This window comes from Schistocerca piceifrons, chromosome X, assembly GCF_021461385.2.
Source record: "Schistocerca piceifrons isolate TAMUIC-IGC-003096 chromosome X, iqSchPice1.1, whole genome shotgun sequence".
Lineage (NCBI taxonomy): Eukaryota > Metazoa > Arthropoda > Insecta > Orthoptera > Acrididae > Schistocerca > Schistocerca piceifrons.
Window position 1 is genome coordinate 354,150,141 of NC_060149.1, and position 24,142 is coordinate 354,174,282.

General features: G+C 41.1%; 1 protein-coding gene across 3 annotated transcripts in view; it reads left to right on the forward strand.

Annotated features, from left to right (window-relative positions):
- Positions 1-24,142, forward strand: part of LOC124721199 (ephrin type-B receptor 1-B) — a 351,145-nt gene that overhangs the window by 224,094 nt on the left and 102,909 nt on the right. For all 3 annotated transcript variants that reach the window (XM_047246044.1, XM_047246045.1, XM_047246046.1), the window contains exons 8-12: positions 11,477-11,637; positions 11,774-12,043; positions 14,472-14,658; positions 15,050-15,158; positions 20,467-20,537. In XM_047246044.1, the coding sequence (XP_047102000.1) occupies positions 11,477-11,637; positions 11,774-12,043; positions 14,472-14,658; positions 15,050-15,158; positions 20,467-20,537 (798 nt within the window). The remainder of the gene's footprint in view (positions 1-11,476; positions 11,638-11,773; positions 12,044-14,471; positions 14,659-15,049; positions 15,159-20,466; positions 20,538-24,142) is intronic.

The following is a 24,142-nucleotide window of genomic DNA, read 5'->3' on the forward strand; positions in this document are numbered from 1 at the left end:
TTTGTGCAACATTTGGATGTGACTGTGGCCCGATGTTGGACTGCATGGAAACAATACTAAACATTGAACTTCAACTGACCACCACAAGGGATCACAATATTGTGAATCAAGCACATCATTATTCCGTCACATGTATACCTGCCATCCGAGAATATATAATGAACTTCCTGCAACATAGTGCCTCATCCCATCCTGTAACTAGCAGCAACCTGAATAGAGAATTACAATCTCAGTTGTAGACTGTCGTTAACACCACAAAACAAACAGCTGTGTTTGGAGTAGTTCAATGACCAAGAAACAAGAATTGCTGATGAATGATACCGCAGTTTGTGTTCAGCAATGAATTGTGGTTCTGCACTATCCCCGATGACCATCACCAGCAAATATGGTGGTGACCTGGAGAGAGCTCTCATTCTTCTGTTGTTTTGAAGATGTATAGTAGTGTGGGGAGTCACCAGGTATAACTTCCGGTCATGGTTGGCGGTGATTGAGGGGACTCTGATACCACAATTGTATGTTACAGACATCCTGCATCCTCTTGTATTGCCTCCCATGCAACAGTATCGTGATGCCAGCACAGTGCTTGTCTGCATTGTGTCACATCTAGAGAGTAGGAATGTTCAGCCCTAAAACAATAAAGAATGGTGACACAACTCTAAACAAAGTATTTGTTATAGAAGACTCTCTTCACTGACTGTACAGTACTGTAAGTAGGCAGAGACACACTGTATAGACTACACAGAAAGTACTTTCTCACTGCTGACACACTCAAGTAGCTCCGTGGTACAAGCCTTGCGACTGAACACAGACTGAGCGTAGAGCTCTGAGGCTGCACATAAATAGCAGCCGGCTGTGGCAGCACTGCCAAGCTTCCTCATAGGTGTGGCCCTCAGTCATCTCGTGGTTGACCATGCTAGCTGGCTGCTATGCTTCTAGTAGTGTCTGTGATGGTGCTAACTCTGAGGCTCATGATGCGAGATATTGATGACACCACATTCCTCTTTGCTAAACTTTGCACCATTGCCATGTACTGCTGAGGCGTTGATAGACGCAGGTCAGGAGGCAGACATTGCTGACGGGACTGGATCTGTGACTACGGCTGATGGCAGGCCCCTGTCTGAATGCCAGTATCTGCCTTGTGAATGGTCAGGAATACCAGCTGAAAAACTGCTCGTGTCTGAGGGTGCTGATGCTGTTGATGGACCATCCTTGATGGCAGCTGGATCCTTTGGGGCATCTTGGTGAATGACTGAACATGACCCCTGGACGGACATCCGCTCAGGCTGTAGAACAGGCAGCGATGCTGGAGTTGGATGCTCCACATCAACTTTCGTGGATGCCTCAACCAGAGGCGGTGACGTGGTGAGTGAGGAGACAGAAAAGACAGCTTCTACTGCAGACCCCTGTAGAGCACTGGGTCTGGGAACAAAGAAACTGCAGCAGATCATGTAACCGTGCATTTTTTTTCTGATGAAGCCAGTGCAGTCCCTTCAGACCTTGGATAGAATACATTAATCTACCCAACAAATCTGGAGTAACACCTTGTACCCACCACTGCACCTTGCCAGACATCATGGAACTCACTGTTTCGTGGGGCTGAAACTTCGTTGGGTGCGGCAGAATGTAGGGCTTCTGCTGCAGACATGAGAGATGAAGAAACGTGTGGTGTCAACAACCGTGCAGAAACTCCACCAGATCCTTTCCATCTTGTGGCAAGGAGGGATAGGATGAGATAAGCTTCTTTGAAGACCTATCTCGTCTGTGGGAGAGGCACAGCCTGTCCATTTGTGTATTAAAAGTGCACACAAAATGTTCAGCTTCTCCATTGGATTGTTAGATGACATGGTGGTGGTGTGATGTGCTGGATGCCATTGACCTGTTAAAAGTGAGGAAAGTCTGCTGACATGATTTGTGGTCCATTGTCAGCAACTTTGAGCAATCCTTCAAGACAAAAGATTGAGGTGAGGGGTGACACCATACTAGTAGTTGTACTGGACTGCATATGGAGGACAAAGGGGAACTTATGCGTGTAGTTAATTGCTTGGGATGCACCCTCCCCAATGACCCTTGTGGAGCAAATGCAGCAGTTTCCACTGGAATGATTGAGGGACCAGCAGGACTTGCACATTGTCATTCTCCATGTGAGAGAGAACAACCACCATATGCACAGAAATAGCGTGCCAGTGCAGAAAATATAAAGCGCATCAGCAGTGTGGTGTATCTCCTTTAGACTGCGAGGTGGACACACTGCAGAACCACCCATAGAACTGGGTCAGATGCAGTTTCACCCAAGAAGTGTGTTGAAATCCCAGGAATCTAAGTGAAAACAGGAATCCTCAAATGAATCAAAAGCTGATTCGATACCCTCTGGTAACCAAGACAAAACAATTAAGCATTGGAATGCTGAGGTGTGGGCCTGTACGGAAGCTCATACTGGTAGCTGTCCATGGGGGTGAAGACTTGGGAGAGTCTCAACAGAGCTGTCATCAGCCTGTGATCTGCATGATAAGAAGAAAGCATTGCCCATACAAGTACTGCTGAAATTTGGTAACTCCATAAATAATAAGTAGTGCCTCTTTTTCCAACGGACTATAATTGCACAGGGTTTTGTTCAAAGTCAGTAGAACCTGTCATGTAGGAAGACACCACTTCGGTCCTACAGTCCTATGTCCTATAGAATGACACATATGCAATGAGATGCTGGCAAATCTTTGATCACCGACAAATGCGACTGTGCTGGATGAATACCCTGAGTATTAATGACATGACCCAAATATTCCATTTCCATGTGGAAAAATGAACACTTTGCCTTGTTACACTTGAGGCCCACTTCTGAAAGCACTTTGAATAGACACTCCAAGTTGTATAAATGTTTTTCTGGTAGTTGGAACACAAAAGGACATTTGCTGTCAGCTGTTCCAAAACCTGTTGAAAAATGGTGGAAGCCAGTGCACTGGCAAATGGTACGAATTGAAACTGGAATAGCCCCAGGTGCATATTGATAGCAAAAAAGCATTTGGACGGTTCATCCAACATTCTGTTTTTCAAAAGAAGCAATGCTGTTCCAATTTGTCCGTAAGTCCATTGCATGGAAGCAGGTGAAGGGGTCCACCACTGTCTGAATATTGACTGTAGATTTGAAATCTGCACAGACACCTTTTTTTTAGAGCAATCAGGGGGGGGCGGGGGGGGGGGGGGGCGTTGCCCACTGACTTGTGGAAACAGGTTGAATTACCCCAAACCCAAGTGTCTTGTCACCTTTGTAGTTCCTGCATGGCAAGATAACGAATGGCATGTGGGACAGGTCTAATGTGATGAAATATTGGCTGAGCATTATCCGTCAAGTGTTATATGAGCCTCAAAATCTTGAGCTTTCCCATATCCTTCTTGAAATAATGGACTGTACTTGTTTCAGAATCTGTCGACACATTCTTGAGGTACTGCAGCATTCAGTTGAAAGACAGTATCTCGAATAGCAAGAGCAAATAAATCAAAAGAATCAAAACCAACAATGTTCAGGCTGTCCCAGTAAAACATTACATGAAAAGGCACTGTTTTGTTACTATTGTTGAACATCATTGGCAAGCTTCAAACACCTACTACCCGAATATGATATCTGTTATATGCCAACAGCTTCATATGAGGCTGCTGCAGCAGTTGTCAGTGATGTAATGGAAGTACCTGTATCTAACTGCAGTTCCACTGCATGCCAAGTTACTTGGAAATGTAAATGTAGTTTGTTCAACCGTCGATGACTCACTGTTGAATGCTTTTGTTTGCATGAAGGTCGAGTCACTGATGGTGCCCCGTGCTCAGTCTCAATGAATATGGAATTGACTTCCATTGGAGAAAGCTGCGATCAGGAATGTGACTGCAGCTAGGTGTGATGCTACATATGGATTGAATGCGGCTGCACTTGCTACAAGAAAAAAGCATAGCCTCCCTGCACAGACACTGTTTACAGTCGTGCACACTGAAGCATTGTGGCCAGGACGTCCTAGTATTGTGTAAAGCATCATGGAGCTTACCCATCATTGTGTGAAAGTCTACAAGAACATCTGAATTCACAATTCAGCTACCAAATGTTTGTTTGTTTGGTCAGATTACTTCTGTAATCAAAGTAACTTCTAATGGGCAGCTGTGACTTGCACCTGATATTCAAAGTATGCATCCAGTCACACCATTAATGACTCGTAATCTATGTTCTCCAGATGAGAGTCTGGGAATAATTTAGGGCACAAATTAAATACTTCAGCACCCACATCAGCAATAATATAGGTTTTGTACTGCATACCTTGTATGCTGTAAAAAGAGAAGTGTGCCTCAGTTTGCACATGGTATTTGGCCCAATTCTCTTGCTGACCAACAAATTCTCGAAACTTAGGTGCAGAAGGAGCTATTTGTGACATGGTTACTACCTGTGTCAGTCAGGTGATACTCTGCAGCAGTACTTGAATCTGCTGCCCCTGTAACTGAACAGATTGTGACAGAGAAAGTTCTGGTTATGGATCAGGCATGATAATTCAACAAGAGCACACAAACACAGTAAACGAAATGTTGCCACTTGTTGGAGTAAGAACACATAACCATAGGTTCCAAAGCAATCACCAGTGTTGTTGAAACATTCAGTCTTAAAACAATAAATAATGGTGACACAGTTCTAAACAAATTGTTTATTATTGAAGAAAAACACATTACTTGTTTAGTAGACGTGGCTCGAATGTGGGATGGTACAGCGGTGGGCATAAATCCACTTTTAACACAAAACTCTGTGTGCGGTACAGTAAGTAGGCAGAGACATGCTGCATAGACTACGTGGACAGTACTTTGTCCACTGACATTTGATGACACATTCGAGTAGCTCCATGTTAAAAGACTTGTGACTGAACACAGACTGAGTCTAGAGTTCTGAGGCCAGACATAAATAACAGCCAGCTGCAGAAGTGCTGCAAAGCTTCCTCATAGGTGTAGCCCTCAGCCGCATTGTGGTTGACTGCACTGGCTGGTTGCTATGCTTCCAGTAGACCCTGGTGGTGCCAACCTTGAGCCTCACAATGTGAGAAATCGAGCCTGACACCACAGGCCACATGTGGCACACATCTATATGGACTATCTGTTTGATGCTGAGGTGCTTCTTTGGCCAGCAAGATCCCGATATCTGTCCCCAACAGAACATATGTGAGGCCAGCTCAGGCATCAAGAGAGTAATGCACCCTCTCAAAAACCCAACTTTTTTCAAATTTCAGTGAGTTAAGGTGGAACGGGGTCAGAAACTCAAAGTCAGAAATACAGGTAGAAGGGAGGTTTAAAGTGCCCACTTTGTAACAACTGTCTACACTTGCCACTGCACTCCCTATTAAGTAGCTATTACCTGTTGATACAATTTTGCAAGCCTCCTGGAGCTTCATGAAAACACCTTTTGATGAGAGGCAGCACATTTAATGTGGGTAATGGAAACATTAAATGTGAAGTATTTTATATAGCCTCTTATGAAATTTTGTTTCAGAACTAGAATGAAAGTGTGTGTGTGGGAGCATCTTAGTAAGCATTTATTGTGTATACAAGGGGTCCCAAACCTCTAGGATTAAAGTACACAGATGACAGAGTTTCCTGAACTGAATACAATGAGATGAGAAACTAATTGTTAGAAATAAAATGAAAGCTAAACTTCATAATGGCTACAACTGATGACTACCAGTCTCGCTGCATACGCTACAGTGGCTCCATTAAATTTTGTATCACACTACCCCTGTTGTCATCTGTATAATTAGAGAGGTGGTTAAGACTCAGTCAGCTAATTCCTCATCAGTCCATAAAGCCTGCAGGAAACTGAAGAGAGAGTAGGTGATTCCCACACTCTGTATCCATCTATGTCACAAGGTGTTCCCTTAGGCTGTTTCATATAAGGCCATAATGGCCCTTCAGCAGTGCTCCTATTAAATGAGTAAAAACTTTTTGTCTTCCTCTCAGAATCTTGTTACTTGTATCAAGTATTTTTATCAACATTAAATTATATTGGTGCTCCCTATCAGAATATTTTGTGTGTTTCCAGACTTCTTCCAGTGACTGCCAAGAAAAATAGATCTTTTGTTTTACAGCAAGAAGTAGTTTGCATAATGTTGACAAATTTTTTTGTTCATAAAAATGCCCATCATTTGTCAAGTTACTAATTTGTTGAACTGTTCATAAAGCTGGGTTTCCTTTTAAACTGCTAAGTGTGCTTCCTTAGTGATTCATATAAAAGTGGTTTATTTTGGTGTTCCTTTGTGATGTACTCAATTTTTGTCATGGCACGATTGATGTTTAAATAGATTAACAGTCCATTGATTGGGACTCATAGTATTACGTAACGGTTCTTGTTGTGCCACCTCTTTTAATACAAGCACTAATCACATTACAAAAACTGAACACTCTCTACTTGGCAAATACCTTCTGTGCATATTGTGCACATTCTGTTGTAAGGTACTAAGCTTATACACTACTTCATCTCACAAAATAACTGGTTATTTCACTAAGTGCGTGAATAGGACTATATGATTTTAGTAACTAATATAATCATCACAAAAAAGGCACAGGAAGATACTCCACATAAATCACCGCGCTATATTATTAGAAACAAACTGATTGTTAGTGTACCTGAACAGGAGTTGTAGCATTCTTCCAGGAAATGCCACTTGCCTCATCACAAACTCTGCTCATTCTTCAGCCTACAGGCAGCTCATACTGGGATTTCATACATCAGTAAAAATGAAATGGTCATATGGCATTGATGGCCAGGAGTTCCCACCTGGTTAAGTTCAACCACTGAGTTGCAAGTCTTTCCAGCTGATGCCACATTGAGTGACTTGCGTGTTGATGATAATGAAGTGATGATGAGGACAACACAACACCCCGTCCTGAAGTGGAGAAAATCTCTGACCTGGGCGGGAATCAAACCCGAGTTTGTTGCATGGCAGTCAGACACGCTGACCATTCAGCTAAGGGGCGAACTATACACCAGTGATTTCAAGCTACACCATTGGAAAAAATCATAGTGCACTATTGATGAGATGGCACTGCTCCTTCCAATCACACAATGAGTTTGTTCATTGTTCAGATGCTTGTACAAAAGAAGTCCTATGAATGGAAACTAGAAATTCGGCATAATCCATTGACAGAATTGAACTGGGGATTGAAATCATTGGGCCCAATCTATTGCACTTATTGTTATCAATAGAGGTATAATTGTTAGTCGACTAGTACTTTCCACTCTTTATTCACCTCACGGGAAAGTTGATGGGTGTTTATTGATGAAACTTCTCACAATAATCTAACATCATGTCCTCAAATTATACTATGTGAACAGTGCTTTGTTGAAAACCTTGGCCACCTCTCTCTACCTTGAACTACCTACTTTCTCATAAATTTGTATCCACGGTGATAAATTTCTTCAAATTAGGATAACACTTGTTGTGAAACATATTTCTCTGCACATCTGGTCAACACATCCTGCTACACCATGCATTAAACACATGTTTACAAGTTCCTGCAACAAGTAATGCTCCATCTTCAACAACTAATCACGAGCAGTAAGCAGTGGTAAACTTAAGCCTAGACATGGTAGAACCTCCAACATCAATGCAGCAGGCAACTGATATTACTCATGCAAACCCTTGTAGTACTTGAAATATTCTTTCAACCACTAGTTCTTTATTTTAAAATACAGTACTCTGACAAACATCCTCTACCTTCTGTGTAATTTTGAACCTACAATTTGGGAAAACCTGCAGCCATCCATTCCAGTACCCTCTGTTCAGACAATTGCAGGTTGGGACTGGTATGGAACGTCTCTAGTTACATTATTATTATGATGGGACATCACTTCCAAAGGCATTTTAAAGCTACTACCAGCTTCACCACCGACCACCTCCTTTTCCCAGGGAGGAATCTCTTCATCCCATCTGTCTGCAGTTAGTGTACACCGACTGGTCTGATGTGACAGTGGTTTTAAAAGTGTTTGTAAATTGTGTAACTGAGGCAAGACTTGGGAATCAGCCTGGTATTTACCTCGTTGGATGTGGAAAACCTCCTAAAATCGACATCTGGTCAGCTGGCACACCGGCCTGTGTCATTAATTCACCATGTGGATTTGATCTGGGGCTGGTGCCCCTCCAGTGTCCCAGAAGTGGGCTCTTCACCTGTCTAAATCAAAATCTAATTTTCTTCTTGTGTACGGTTGTGGTGTTTATTTTTTGGGTTACTTTTCATCTCATAATCACACTCAAATGCACCTTCTGGGGTTAGGTTTACATTTATTGAGTGTTTTCATTTATAAAAAAGGTAGAGAATAGGGATAAATCCTCTGTTGATTAATCTCAATTAGTGAGACATGCACTCAGCTGTGGTTTCAATGCCACATGTGGAAAGGACCAGTATAGGACTATTAATTAACAGAGAGACAGTGAGGGTAATTGCACTGTCTGCTTACATAGCACAGACGTAATGGGAGGAATTGATGTAGCTATAGTGCTTTCAGTGACATGGTTCATTGACTGTAGATGCTTTGAAGGTTTTTGACCTGGGATAAATTAAAGAAAGAGGTGGATTAATTTTATGTATTACAGTAGTTACTCTTAGTTCATGAAATAAAGAAGTAAAATTGTTTCGAGAATGAGATTTTCACTTTGCAGCAGAGTGTGCACTGATATGAAACCTGCTGGCAGATTAAAACTGTGTCCCGGACCAAGACTCAAACTCGAGACCTTCACCTTTCGTGGGCAAGTATGGTAGAGCACTTGCCCGTGAAAGGCAAAGGTCCCGAGTTCAAGTCTCGGTCAGGCACACAGTTTTAATCTGCCTGCAAGTTTCAGTAAAATTGTTGATCTAAGTTATTTTGATGATGGCATACAAATGGGTTTTGTGACTATGGGATGAAGGTGTCACACAAGACCCTCTCGTATATGTAATTACTGTGCCTTGTCAAAGTGCATCTGACAAACTGTGAACCAGTTGGAAATACTTTACTGTGTCAGTGATGTGAATGATAAATGTTGTAATACACAAAATTGCATTTGTCAGATGTATGTTGAGTTGAAGTTACTCAACTGCCCATTGTGCATACTACAGGATGTATCGAAAAGAATCATCTAATTTGGCATGTCTATATTTCTGAAACTAATAAACATATACAATGAACTTTGTTTTTTGATGAACAGGAAACTCAAAAAGTTTTTTTTCATACCTTTTCGTAGATGTTCAATATGCCTCACTTGAGATGCACAGCACATATCAGTGCAGTATTGAAATTGTTCCCATACTACAGTGAGCATATCTCGAGTTACAGCTTCCACATCTGCTGTTATGTGATGTATCAGTTCATTTACTGTTGTTGGTAACGGAGGCACATAAACAGTCTTTAATAAACCCCCACAAGAAATAATCATATACAGTCAGGTCCAGCGACCTTGGAGGTCAGTAATACAAGGCTGAATCATTTGGTCCAGTGCAACTGATCCATCATTCGGTAATCCTTTGATTTAAAAATCCCGACACTTCCAGATGCCTTTGTGCGGTGCCCCATCCTGTTGGTGAACAAAGTTGTTCGTATCAGTCTCCAAATGTGGGAAAAGGAAGTTCTTAAGCATATCAAGATATGAGCTTCCTGCAACAGTGTTCTTGGCAAAGGAAAATGGGCCATAAACCTTTTCCTGTGAAACTGCACAAAACACATAACATTTTGGAGAGTCCCTCTCATGTTGTACAACTTCATGTGGTTGTTCCGTACCCAATGTTCTCACATTGTTACAGTTTACCTGTCCATTTAAATGGAATGTTGCCTCATCATTAAACACTAAGCATGGAAGAAAATGTATCATCCTCAATCTTGCCAAGAACTTATTAGAATTGAAGTGGGAACCAGGTAAAACTCGAGAGACTGATGACCTCACAGTTTGGTCCCTTAGGAATTTAAAAATAAAAGAAACCTCGAGAGTTTGCTCTTTCCAACAGTATGTTGTTCACGTCTCAACATAATAGTTATGATTTTTTTTAAATTGGATGATTCTTTTTGATACACCCATATTGATTTGTTGGTTGTTATGATGTACATTATGTATTTTGTTGCAATTTCTGTGTTACTGACGCATGTATAATGGCGGTGTGTAATATAACTTTGTCGGTGCATGAGAAACAGTGGGCTGTAATCGAGTTTCTTACTGAACGCGCAAATTCAGAGAGTTTGTTCACAATTGGAGCACCCTCTCCGTCAGCATGTTTTGTTCATACAGATCGTATACCATATTGTATACCATACACTCAACATGAGCACATATGCTGCTTGTGAAACATAAAAATGGTAGTCCATTTCATTCCCCACGTGGATCAACAGGTCTCTGTTAATTGAATCAACAGCTTCAACAGTTCAAGTTGTCAAGAGTAGCCGCTATAAGTGGGACAAAGACTGTCTTTTATGTTAAAAAAAGGCAAGATGTAAGGTCTGTCGACCTGGCATGCCAAAAATATCTCGGATATGCTCAACATTTTCATCAGACATGCATGGCTGACCCGTGCCTTTGCATATATAACCAACTTCCAAGAATTTTTTATACCAGCCACAAACCTGGTTGTGGAGAGGTGGCTTCTTGCTGAATCAAAAGAATAATGCATGTTGCACTTGAACAATGGATTGGCTTCAGACAAATTCCAACACATAAAATGATTTATCTCGTGGTATAGTCGCCATGTTGGTACAAGAAAACAACAGCACAGGTGTGCGAAAGCTTTGAACCTTCCTCTATCTAGTGACATGCACAATGTGTTTCTATTTCTTATTCTGGTACCACACGCGGCGGAATTCGAATCCCTGCCGGATGTCATGGACATCGAAGACCCCTATAGGTCTCTGCACCATCGCGCTGTAAGCTGTGGCGGCACACGCCTCCTGGCCCACATTTAGTGTGAGGGCGCCACAGTGGAACACATGGTTCCAGCGGCCAATAGCGGCACCCCCGATAGAGTATTTAAGTGCCTGTCTCTCGCTCAGCCAGCGAGTCTAATCGTTGCATGAGTCTTGACATATCGCCTCGACAACAGACAGCGTGTTTACCGTTCTTTGTTTTCATTACTAGTGGACGTCTTGGATTCGTTTGGTTGTCCCTGTCACTCCGTTGCTTCTTCCATGTTGTCGTCTTAAGGTCTTTCTCGTCTGTCGTTGTTTCGTGTCCGTCCTTTCTGTTCATTTGTTTGTTTGCGGGCCGCTCTCCGTTTGATCCCGCCGCACTTTCTTGGCCACCCTGCAACTGGAATGGTCGCGGTTACAGCAGGTTACAACACTTATAGTTTGTCTGTAATTCCTTTTATAGTTTGACTGGAATACTTGTAAATAATTGAGATCTGCCCTTTCTTTTTGAATTACCCTGCATAAAGGTAACAGATAATAATGTAGTAAATAAATAAATTTCATTCTTAGTTCCATATTTTTGTTTGTTGCACATTTCAGAACCTCCATCGCCTCCAAGAAATGTAACAATTAATTTTGTAGACCAGTCAACTGTCATGTTATCATGGCATGTGCCAAGCTTTCAAGGGGGGAGAGATGACATTGTTTACAGAGTGGACTGTGATGTTTGTGTTCCTGGAGTCGCTTACATTCCAAATACTGTAAGTATTACTTTACATTCTTTCATGAAAGCAGGACATAGAACCATTGCTGTATAGCAATTTTGAAACAATTTATGAATTCATCAGTACATTTAACTTTTACTACTTATTTACTGATTTCATTTTATTTTGGCAGGATGTGTTTAATGACACAAAAATAACAATCAGTGGACTGAATCCTGTAACAACATATCATTTCAAAGTTTATGCTGAAAATGGTGTTTCTGAACTGGCAGGAAGTAATGAGTATGTAGAAATTGCTGTTACAACAGAAGCCTCAGTGCAGTCATCAGTACAAAATGTCAGAGCCACCAACATACAGAATATGGGGATGACGATAGAGTGGGATCCTCCTGTCACAAATGATGGTGCTGACCCAGAGAATGATGTGGTTGAAATATATGAGGTAATCAGTTATTGCTCAGAAATGGTTGAAAGATGTTCTAATTGTGTTGCTGTTATATTATCTAAGCTAAACTGTACAGTGTTTCTCTAAAAATCCACAGGTGAATCAGTTAAAATATTGTTGTTGTGGTGGTGGTAGTAGTGCTGTTGGTGCTGCTGCTCTTCCAAAGGAATCTCAATTTGGAAGAGAGCTCATGAGCTTTAAATTTCTCTGTACATTAAAGCCTCATTCCAGTGTAGCAGTTCAGTTTCTGATAGCTTTCCTTGTGTTTGTATACCATAAACTTCATAACATTAAATATAGTTCTTAAAATGCAGATAGAATAATGTCAAAAATGCGTGCACTAGTGAATAAATGTAGATTTTGTGCACTCGCATATTTTAAAAGGAGTTGAGACTGAACCAGGAAGTATAATAATAAAGATGACACACATCATAGCTACAGCCAAGTGAGTGGGGGCAGTGATTAGCACACTAAACTTTCATTCAGGAGGAATGGGATTCAGATCCACAACCATTTACCCAAATTTAGATTTTCTATGGTTTCCCTAAATCATTTAAGGTGATAGCCGGGATGGTTTCTTTCAAATGGCCACAGCTGATTCTCTATCTCACCTGTAGTGGTTGCGTTGAGCTATGACCACTACGCTGATGCCACTGTTGCCGGGTGGTCACTCCTTTCTACGAAGTGGCATATGTGGATACAGGAAACTGTAGAATGGAATTTTCCCACACTGTGGAGATCACAGAGTTGATACTCAACAACAACATTCTGTATTAGTCAGTTCATCCACACAAAAGGTTGAAGTCTGCAGGAACCAGCTTTGGTTAGTGGACGGTACTTGAGTACACTGTGGCAGTGGAATTGTATGACAGTAGAACAGAGGCTGGTGGTGAGGGTGCTCTTGTTGATGCAAGTCAGGAGTCAGCTATGCCACAAGCATGGTCTGACAGCAGGTTTGACATACATGGCGTGTCCCAAGGCAGATGGCCGAAATGTGCAGTTTCTTCGAGTCGAACCCAGGACTCTCGGAGAGCAGCTGGAGCACCAGACGATGGCACTCAAGCATGTGGACTCACCTCAGGAATATAGTTCAAAGTCAGGAGTGGAATGCCCGTGCCTTCTATTCATGATATTAACAGCTGCTTGCCTAACTCTTACCACATGAAAAACATTGCATTTTCACTGACCACATTAAAGTGATGCCGCAGATTGTAGCTCCATAATGACGCTCGTAGGTATCGGCTCTCGTGACACCACTGTGTAGGGGTTGAATTATCCTGTGACCGCAACACTGACACCAGAAATTCAGTGCAGCCACTCCTGTCTTGAAAGTGGAACATGTGAGGAGGTATAGGACAGGAACGCCCAGTGCCACATCAAGTGGGAATGTTGAGAATACTTACTCAACAGCAATATTCTTTATTAATCGACACTTCTGCACAGGAGACTGATGGCTGCGGTCATGGCTAGAGGATGGAATGTGAGCACACTGTGACAGCCGAATGCTGTGGTAGCAGAAGAGCAGCTGTTGGTGACGCCACTCTTGCCAATGCAAGTTGGGAGTCAGCTCTGCCACAGATGTGGCTAGACAGTGCTGTTGGCATAAGCTGCATGCAGCCCGAGATGGCTGGCTGGAGTTAGCAAGATTGAACCCAGGACTCTTGGAGAGCGGCTGGAGTATAAGGCAACAGCACCCGATGGGTGGCCTTGTGTCGGTGGATCCAGTTCAGGGCCCAGAACTGTCAGGGCTACCTGGTGGATCACAGATCGGCAGCTTCACCTAGCTAATGCCAGATGAGGCTTTAGCTACAAGGTCACACATTTGAACTAGAACCGAAGCACAGAAGGCGCTGTTCGAATGCGAGGCCTGGTGGAAGTGCCGCTAGTGCTGCTACCGGGTGAGTCGGGGATATTTATACTCAGTCGGGCTAGGCATGTTATGACAAAAGGAAACATCCCATCATGTAGGCAGCTGTGGAAACACTGCATTGTGCCACAATGTGTAGCAGTATAGTCCACTGCTGGCCGTAGAAGGCTGCATTGCAAAATCTCACGGTAGCATTATTGCAGCAGCCAGCAGCAACGTTATGTAGATGGCTGACCTGCATATTCCTCGTCTGGTAGGACAGCCTGCCTGAGACTGGTGTTGCAATATGTCCTTATCTGACCTATGTGTGACTTCATCTCTAATGACCTCATCATTGATAGCATGTTAAACTGTAATCTTTGTTCTGTCCTTAGTTATTTAGTTTCATACCAAGTAAAGACTCTAAAATATGCAAAACTATGTTAAAAGAAATAACATACAGCTGGGAATATGTAAGGGAAAAGTTGCTTAAATTGTTTTATACCCATTTCTCTGCCCTGATCACTTGAAAGAAGGTTTGAGAGAGAAGTATAGCTTCAAGGTTGTCAATTGTTACAGGTGCGCTACTTTGTTCGCAATGACGACACAAATGCTACGAGTACCTTAACGAAGGAGCAGAAAGTAACGTACACTGGATTACGACAAAGGACGGAATATGGATTTCAGGTCAGAGCCAAGACTGTTCATGGCTGGGGGGAATTCAGCCCTGTCATTTATAAAACAACTGGCCATGTTATGGGAAGAGGTAAGTTTAGGTTGTAACGAGCTGTATGTTCTCCATGTATGTATAATAGTAGCTACAAACAAAAGTGAGACTTAATAAATCTGTACTGTATGTTTGCTTTTGCAGTAGATCATAGTTTACTCACTTTAATTTTAGTTACTCCCATACTTTGTTTACTTGAGATCGAACAAGAAACTACATGGAAAAGTTAGAAATCTGCATCTGTTGGGAACCTAATTATAATTTCCTATTTCTCTCTCTCTCTCTCTCTCTCTCTCTCTCTCTCTTTCAAATTCCCTATAACCTGATTGCAATACCAAGCGTTTATGTTTGCCAAAATTGACATTTCTAGCTCTCCTAAGTATTAATTCCTCATTTATTAAATATTCTTTTATTTGTGCTTTTTTTGCAGCATATGTGGGTGATGATAATATGCAAGTGCGCTTGATAGCTGGAGCAACTGTTGGTGTAGTTGTGTTCTTGGTCATCATAATCATCATAACTGTAGTGTTACTGAGAAGGTGAGCTGTCATATTAACCAAAACTCCCATTTTAATTGATTGTCTTGTTAATAATTCTGAAAGAATTCTGAACATTGGAAGAAACAGCATTTTGCTTGTGTTGCTTTTTTGCAGTATTATTTTTCTGTGTACTACCAATGAAAATACTGTTAGGAAAGAAGAAGGAAATAGGTTCAGTCATACTAAATAAAAGCACTTTTCTTTAAAATGTTCAGTGAAAGTAATGAGTATGCACTGAAAACTGCAGTGGGATTGCCCAAACCACACCCACACATACAACACAGATCTCCAGTTTTCAGAACACAGAAAGCAAAGAAAATGAGTGCAGAGAGTGCAGCAGTAGTGAGATGATGATGCAAGAGAAGAAAGTTGCACAGTTGGATTGTGTTAATTTAGGATTACAACGAAGATAATTATTGTACAAAGACAGCCACTTGCTGTTTTGGGAGAGACGTGGGTTGCGCTTAATGTGGATTGCACCATTCATCACCCTTATGAGTCAACTTCTTACCTATTTCAGTCTCCTGCTTGTTTTCCTAGTTCTTATTCTGCCCCTACAGTTGAAAACACCTCTGAAGGCAATTAACGCTTTTGAGACAGTGCCCGAGTCTCACTCGTACACTGGTAGAGCCAGTGCCAGAGTGAAAGTCCGTGCCCTCTTCAAACAAAACGTTGAGACACATTTTCAGAAACAAATTTGACCTAATCACCAACTACCGTATTTACTTGAATCTAAGCCGCACTTTTTTTCCGGTTTTTGTAATCCAAAAAACCCCCTGCAGCTTAGAATCGAGTGCAAATTAAGCGGAAGTTCTGGAAAATGTTGGTAGGTGCCGCCACAATTAACTTCTGCTGTTGAATACATGTAGCGCTACACGGGTATGCTTTACAGGCACAAAGATAAATACTGGCACCAAAACCTTTGTGTCAGTAAATAAATTAAAAAAAAAAAAAGGTGGAAGACGAGCTTTTTTCTCCACCATGAGTTTCGACCACTGCATTTTCATACATTATCCAACGAAGTAAATACAAATTCCGTATTGTGCATCTTCGAATGTAGCAGCATTTCAATGTACTACAAAAATCCCACTGGCAAGACTGTTTGGGATGTTTGTCAATATGGCCAACTCTACGTTCTGAATTTTTTCCTACCTGTGAGAAGAGATGGTTGCTAAAAGGAACTTTTATGAATTGTGAATCACCTGCACTATTCTCTTCACCATAAGAATAATACGAATATAAACATTTTGCCATGTATTCTTTTGTGTTTGCTTCTATCTCATTTAAATCCTGTCTGCCTAATAAACTATGAAACTAGAGTTAGACAACAGCAAACACGGAAGAATATACGTATCATGTGATGTTTATATTCGTATTATTCTTATGCCTAATAGTGGTACAGTCAGAAATGAATCATGGCAATTGACTAGATTTTTAAATCTACAATGACTAATTTCTGTGCAGAATGTAATGTACTAAAGAGGCATCTGCAGAGATTTTCAAACGGAGAAAAATTTTCGCTAAACTCTCGTTCAGAAGATCTTCTATCATACGCAGTCTATTATTTGGTTCTTGTTGATCATTATCAAAGAAAGCAGCAGTGTAAGTAACAACAAATAGCAGTCTCTTGCCATTGTTTCGCTAATGAGGCGATTCCTCTCTCTCTCTCTCTCTCTCTCTCTCTCTCTCTCTCTCTTTTTTTTTTTTTCTTTTTTTTTTTCCAATTGTAAGCGGCGGCAGCATGCACAAAAGCAAGCCATGCCGCGAGCGGCGACAGGGCGTAAACACTCATTATCAGAATGCGACAAACAATGCACGACACAGTACAGTAATGCATTTTCAGCTTAGAGTGATGTAAAGACCTATAACATAGAGAACGGCACTTATCAGATCAAAGAAAAATAAGCAATCAGTTCAAACCAGATGAAGCACGTGAAAAGGGAAGGGTACCCGTATAAATACAGACAGAGCGCCTGACGCATTGCAATGGCTACCTGGCAAATCTTAACTGCTAAGCTTACGACACGAACCAAACTACTGTAGTTGTATCGTCATTCATTTGACCTAAATTGTGTCTCATATTACAATGGACCAACTTTGTTTCGATTTGGAGGTGTGGCCTAAAACTTTTCTCTCCCTTTGAATTTTGAGTCTCAAATTTCAGGTGCGGCTTAGATTCGGGAAATTTTTTTTCCTTGATTTCGAGTCTCAATTTTCAGGTGTGGCTTAGAATTGAGTGCAGCTTAGATTCGAGTAAATACGGTAGTTAATAATTGTGCTGTGTCCAGGTAAATACCTGCATCTCTTTACTCACAGCCAACTTTTGTTCACTGAATCCAGTCAGCTGCTTTGTGAAAACACGGTCTGTATTATTTTTAAAAAAGTCGAATTAATAACGAAACATCCTTTCATAAAACACTGTTGGGGCAGCTCTTTCCGCTCAGATGTTTTCCAAGTCATAAGCAGATGTGATGCCCATTTCTTCTTTGATATAAGGGGATGATTGTAAGCATTTATTCTCCTTATATACAAACAGTGTTAGAACAGTTTACAGTCAGTGAAACATCCCCAAGAAAGGGATCCTGATAGGCCTGTGACTCCTCCTGCATCTGATAGACAGTGTCCCAAGTGGAACATCTTATTGCTGTGCAAGGTAAGGGGGAAAGGCCTCAAAGTTGTGTGTAAATCCTTTGTTCATTCTAACTGGATATATGTGATCCATCAACTGAAGGCAAAGAAAATATGTAATAATAACAAACACCCCTCACAGCCTCATAACACCCCTCACTTCCTCACAACACCCATCACTTTCTGACAGCAACCCTTACTTTCTCACAACCCCCCTCACTGTGTTACAGATTTTCTCATAACGTCCCACTCTCCTCAACAACCCCATTCTCTCTTCCCAACAGCTAGTCTCTTCCCCAACAACTCTGTCTCTCCCCCCAACAACCTCTGCATTTCTCCGCAACAACTGCCTCTCTCCCCAACAACCTCTGCCTCTTTCTTCAGCCTCCTCCCTCTAATCACCAACATCCTGTCTACATCAGTATTTTGCAAGGCATCTGATGATGTGTGGCAGACAGTACTTCTGGTACCACCAACTAATCCCCCCTTCCTTGTTCCATTCGTGAATAGCACATGGGAAGAATGATTTTTGGTAAACCTCTGTATTAGCTCTAATTTCTCAAATTTTGTTCAAGGTCATTTCACAAGATGTATGTGGCAGGAAGTAATAGGTTGTGTGACTCTTCCCAGAAGTACTCAAAGTTTCAATAGTAGAAACCTTTCTGTGGTGTGAAACATCTCTCTTGTAGCGTCTGCCACTTGAGTTTGATGAGCATCTGTGTGCTGCTCACAAGCCAACTAAACGATCCTGTAATGAAATATGGCACTTTTCATGGGATCTTCTCCGGTTTTTTTTTATCAGTCCTAGCTGGTAAGGGTTGCAGATTGGTGAACAATACTCAAGAATCAGTTGAGTAAGTGCCTTGTAAGCTACTTCATTTTTGGGCGAGTTACATTTCCTTAAGATTCTTTCTATGAATCTCTGTCTGGCATCTGTTTTTCGTACTATTTATTTTATGTGGTCATTTCACTTACGGTCGCTCTGGATAGTAACTCCTAGATATTTTACAGTATATACTGTTTCTAGCAGTTTGTCACCAAAAGTGTATTTGTACAGTAGTAGATTTCTTTTCCTGTATATTTGCAAAATGTTACATTTATTAATGTTTAGGGTCAACAGCCAGAGACTGCACCATTCATCAGTTTTCTGTAAGTCATTTTGCAAATTGATACTGTCTTCTGGCGTTGCTGCTTTTTTATAGACATCACATCATCTGTGAACAGCCTTAAAGAGCCTCCAATGCTTTCTGCTAGCTCGTTTATTGATCGTAGGCTGTGAAAACCCTGTAACTCCATCTGTCTGTGAAAACTCGTAATTCCAGTAACCAGTAACTCCAATAAAAAAAAAGAGAGATTTGAAAGTATGTGGAATTGCCTAATTTGTCAATAACGATGCTTGTACTATATATTTACACATGTAGCAACTTTCTGTATCAGTGTATATTATTTTTTAAGACTCTGTTTTTGCTTCTCATGTAAAATATAACAAATGCACTTATGAGGTTTTCATTGCCTACTGTTGTTATATACATTGTGAACAGTAACAGTCCTGTCACAATTCCTTGGGGCACTCCGGACATTACCTTTACATCTGTAGAGTTTGTTCCATTTAGAGCGACACGTCAAATTCTATCTGCAGGAAAACCCTGAATCCAGTTGCAAATCTGGTCCAATACTCTGTAAGCTCATATTTTTTTCCATAACAACTTCCCTCCCTCACTCGGCCGAATCTCCCCCCTCTCTCTGGCTAACCTCTCCCACTCACTATCCCAGGCTGTACCAACACTGCCCTATGAGGGAAAAGCACTGTGCCCACACCAGAGCACACTCGCGAGCAGGGGCAAACAGTATAGGCTATGTGCTAGACAACCAAATTGCACACGTCGTACGTATGCTGTACATGCTTGGCCGCCCTCGGCTTCCTGCCTTCGGCTGGAGTATGATTGCGTGCACCTTGGCCCAGCTGTAAGACTGCCTGCTCACCCCTGGCCGCCTGTGCCCATACCTGCCCAGCTGCTCGTGGGTGAGCACTTGAGCTGGAATAGTCTGCACGCCAAACCACCTCACTTACTCTGTCCAGCTTATTCCCATCCTCCCACCAATCTCTCCCCTTCACTGCCCCAGCTTTCTCCCAGCTGTCTCTGCCAGTGTCTCCCTCCTCTTGACATTATTAATTATTCAATGTAGGAAAAGATAGATTGCTACTTACCGTAAAGAAGACACATTAAGTTGCAGACAGGCACAATAAAAGAACCATTTGGCCACAGTCTTCATCAGAGAAAGAGAAACACACGCCATTCATACACACGCCATTCATACACACAAGCAAGTGCACCTCACACACACATGATGGCCAACTCTGATAGCTCAGGCCAGAATGTGTTCCTGCCTGGAGTTTCCATTGTTTCATTCTTAATTAAAATGTTTATTTGTTAATTTATGTTAATACATATTGTTTTACCACTATGAATGGTCAATTTCATACACAATTATATTCGTTACTTGTGCTGTTATCGTACTTCTAACCTGCTGTGTGACTAATTTTTATCAAGATTTTCTCCTTTTATGGTACTAGTTTTGATTTCAAGAAACTTTTATCATCATGTTGCTAATGGATGAATTTTTTAAATGGATGATGTGTTTCTGTACATTATTGGTGAATTATGTACTTGCATTTCAGCCGTGGAAGTGATGAGTGCAATAAGAAGCAGCCTAGTGACTGTGATACATTGGAGTACAGGAATGGAGAAGGTAAGTTCATACAATCATATTGCTGTGGGAGAAATTTGGTGTGTATGTGCATGAGTAAATCAATGTTTTCCCTTTGTTTCCTCATTGTGTTAACTCCTGCTCATTCCCATACATGGAGGTTATGCTTTGAAAATTAGTGTGGTGACTTATTTATTTGTGATCCATTTTGCATTTGAACCCCCCTTTGCCGTGTGCATTTAATATTTTCCTTTTGAAAGTTATTTGTACTTTTGAGATGAATGCAACAGTCATTTGAGTCTGTAAAAAAGTATCAAGAATGCTATCCTATAGTGTAAGTCACAAATTGTCTCTGAGATTTCTTGCTGTAAATAAAATGAACGTATAATGGTGAAGTCTCAATTGTACAGCATTTTCTTCGGTACAGTAGTCAAGGGCACGTGGTACCTCTTTGCTTGCCTATTGATTTGAGATATTGGGGTTACATATGTGAGCTTCAATTTTCTGGTACTGTTATATTAAAAAAAAAAACATTTGACATTGTTGTGGTATAATGGAAGCTTGTTGTGGTGAAGGAGCTTATCTTGTGTTAACTGAAAGCCACTTGTTAATTTCTCCTTTCACTTTCTTGAGTGCAGCATGTTTGTTTTGATGTATTTACATCTTGGTGAAAGTATCTGTGGAAAACTGACGTGCAATTTTCATGCAGTGTATGCCCAAGTTGCTTAACAATCTCATTTTAAACTAATTCAGGTTATAAGGTGAAATTAATATTTGGGGTATTTCTTGGTGACTGCCTTGCATCTTCTAAGTTGCAGCTTGGTTGTGAAGAACATTGATATATTACCACTATGCAAAGGCATTCCAGAACCATTTCAGGGAATGAATTTGCATTTTTATTGTTGTATTCTTTAAATTACCGTTTCATATGTGCTTAGGGTGGATCCAATGAAGTGTGGATCAGTTGTCGTCAGCATTAAATTGTGTCAAAAAAGCATAATTCATTTGTTCTTAGTATTATGCTCAGATTCTCCAGTTTGAGAATTTGGTTCTGGGCTCTCAATGTGTTAGTAAATATTAACATTTCACTTTCTTATGGCAGAAACAAAGAACTTTACTATTAATTGTAAGTTTATCGTGTGAAACAAAATAGTAGCTCTGCTGTACAATCATTTCAGAAACTAAATAGGTTCACTTTGCAAACTTAGCACTTTCTCTTTGATAAGGATATTACTTGTACATGTACTGTTTCTTAAATGCTCACTTGTTGACTGCAGTGACAGTGAATTCAAGCTGAACATTTGATATCTATGACAGTGTGAAGAGAGAGTGTATAATTAATTTTACGTACCAGCTGGGAAGGAGAACTTGAGTGGAGTAGAACAGAACTGTAATTTTTTGATTCTGTTAGAAAAAAACAAAAATCCACAAATCTTGCATACTAAATTATTATAACATGTAAGTGCTTCATGAATGTACAATGGCCAATAAAAGGATATTTATCTGGTAACACAGTAATTAATACAGTACTTATTGTTGCTCTGATAGTTACAGCAGAGATTGTTACAATTACTATGTTCGTGTGTGTGTGTGTGTGTGTGTGTGTGTGTGTGTGAGAGAGAGAGAGAGAGAGAGAGAGAGAGAGAGAGAGAGAGAGAAGCTACAAAAAGGGATCCTGAAATCTATTAATACAGTCAAGACTATTCAAACATCATGTATGAGGTAACCGGACTGCCAATTGTGGCACATTTTTAAACAAAAAAGGATCACAGCATTGTAATAGTGAATGCAAAACTTTGAATGTGGTATTGTGTGAAATGCTCAGACGTGGTTTATCTTTGGAGGCTTATCACAAACGAGTGAAATCACAATTTTATCTACCATTGGAATTTCTTTCACTTAGAAGGATAATAAGCAGTTATTTTATTTATTCACTCATACTATGTGAATATTGTGATGCAAACTATTTATGGTTTTGTTATAGCCACTGGTTCTCTCACAGGTGCCCACTCATATCCGTTGCACTGTGTTGAATGTGTGGAAACAAAATCTGTTCTTGAAAAATTCATTCCCCATATTTTATTCTTGTTTTGATAACCAAATTCTGGGGGATGATTGTTTCTGTTTTGACATGCAAGGGCGTAATGACTTCTTGCTGTACTGTAATAAATAATTAAATACAGCTGGTTATGTACACTCTTAAGACAAAAATAGACACATCATGAAGGAATCTGCTTGGTATTGATTGACAGAGTTGTTGGATCTGCTCCTGAGGGATATTGTACCAAATTCTATCCAACTGGTGCATTACATCATCAAAATCCGTAGCTAGTTGGAGGGCCCTGCCCATAATGCTCCAAATATTTTCAATTAGGGAGAGGTCAGTGACCTTGCTGGGTGGGTCAGATGGGGTTTGGTAACCACAAATACAAGCAGTAAAACATTCAAGGTTGCTGAAATGTAAGCCCAGGATGGCTTGCCATGAAGGGCAACAAAACAGGGTGTAGAATATCGTTGACAACCGCTTTGCTGTAAGGATGCCGTGGATGACAGCCAAAGGGGTCCTGGTATAAAATGAAAAGGCACCACAGACCATCACTTCTGGTTGTTGGGCCATGTGATGGGCAACAGTTAGGTTGGTATCCCACCACTGTCTGGGGTGTTTCTTAGACACGTCATGCTGGTCATCAAAGCTCAGTTCAAAGTAGTACTCATCACTCTGACAATTGTTCTACAGTCAGTGAGATTCCAGTCCCGAAGACATATCTGGAGATGCCCGGACAGTGGTGGTATACCAACTAACTGTTACCTCTCATATGGCCTGACACCAGGAGTGAAGGTCTGTGGTGCACATTTATTTTCATAGCAGGACCCATTTGATTGTCATTCGCAGAACTTGTACAGCAGAGCAGTACGATGATGATATTCTACACCCCATTTTGCTACCCTTCTAGGCAAGTCATCCTCGGCCTTTAGGTCAGCATGATACTCACTGCCTGCACGTGGCAAGAGTTTCTACTGCTTTTCTGTATGCTTACCAAATCCTACCTTGGCCAACAAAGTAGCTGGATCTCTCCCCAGCTGAGAACATTTAGAGCATTATGGGCAGGGTCCTCTAACCTGGACAGGATGTGGCACAATATCCCTGAGGAGGACATCCACCAACTCTCTCAAACAGTGCCAATCCATATAACAGCTTGCATAAGGCCCAGAGGTGCTCAGTTTGTGGAACTCTTTCTTTTGCATAAATCATCCAGCTTTTCTGAAATTGTAATCGTATGTTTGCATGTCCATGTACATCCCATCTACCAATTTCTGTCCCATTTGGTTAGTGGATAATATGGATATTTCGTTCAAGATGTGTTGTGGTGTGGCTCTCTTTTTTTGTGTGTGTGTGTTACAATGATGCATGTGTAGAATACAACCTTTGTCAGAATAGTTCTCGAACAGTATGCTAAAAAGTATCATAACTCATAGCACCTGTGTCCCTTTCCTAGCATACACATCTGTCCTAAGTGCATACCCAATTGAACTATGGCTTACAATGTATAGCCTTATGCTGCACTTATCTGACTTTTGTTTGCTGTACATGTGAAAATGTATTACTGTCTAACTTTGCTTTTTCGTTCGTGGAATTGATGTTTTCC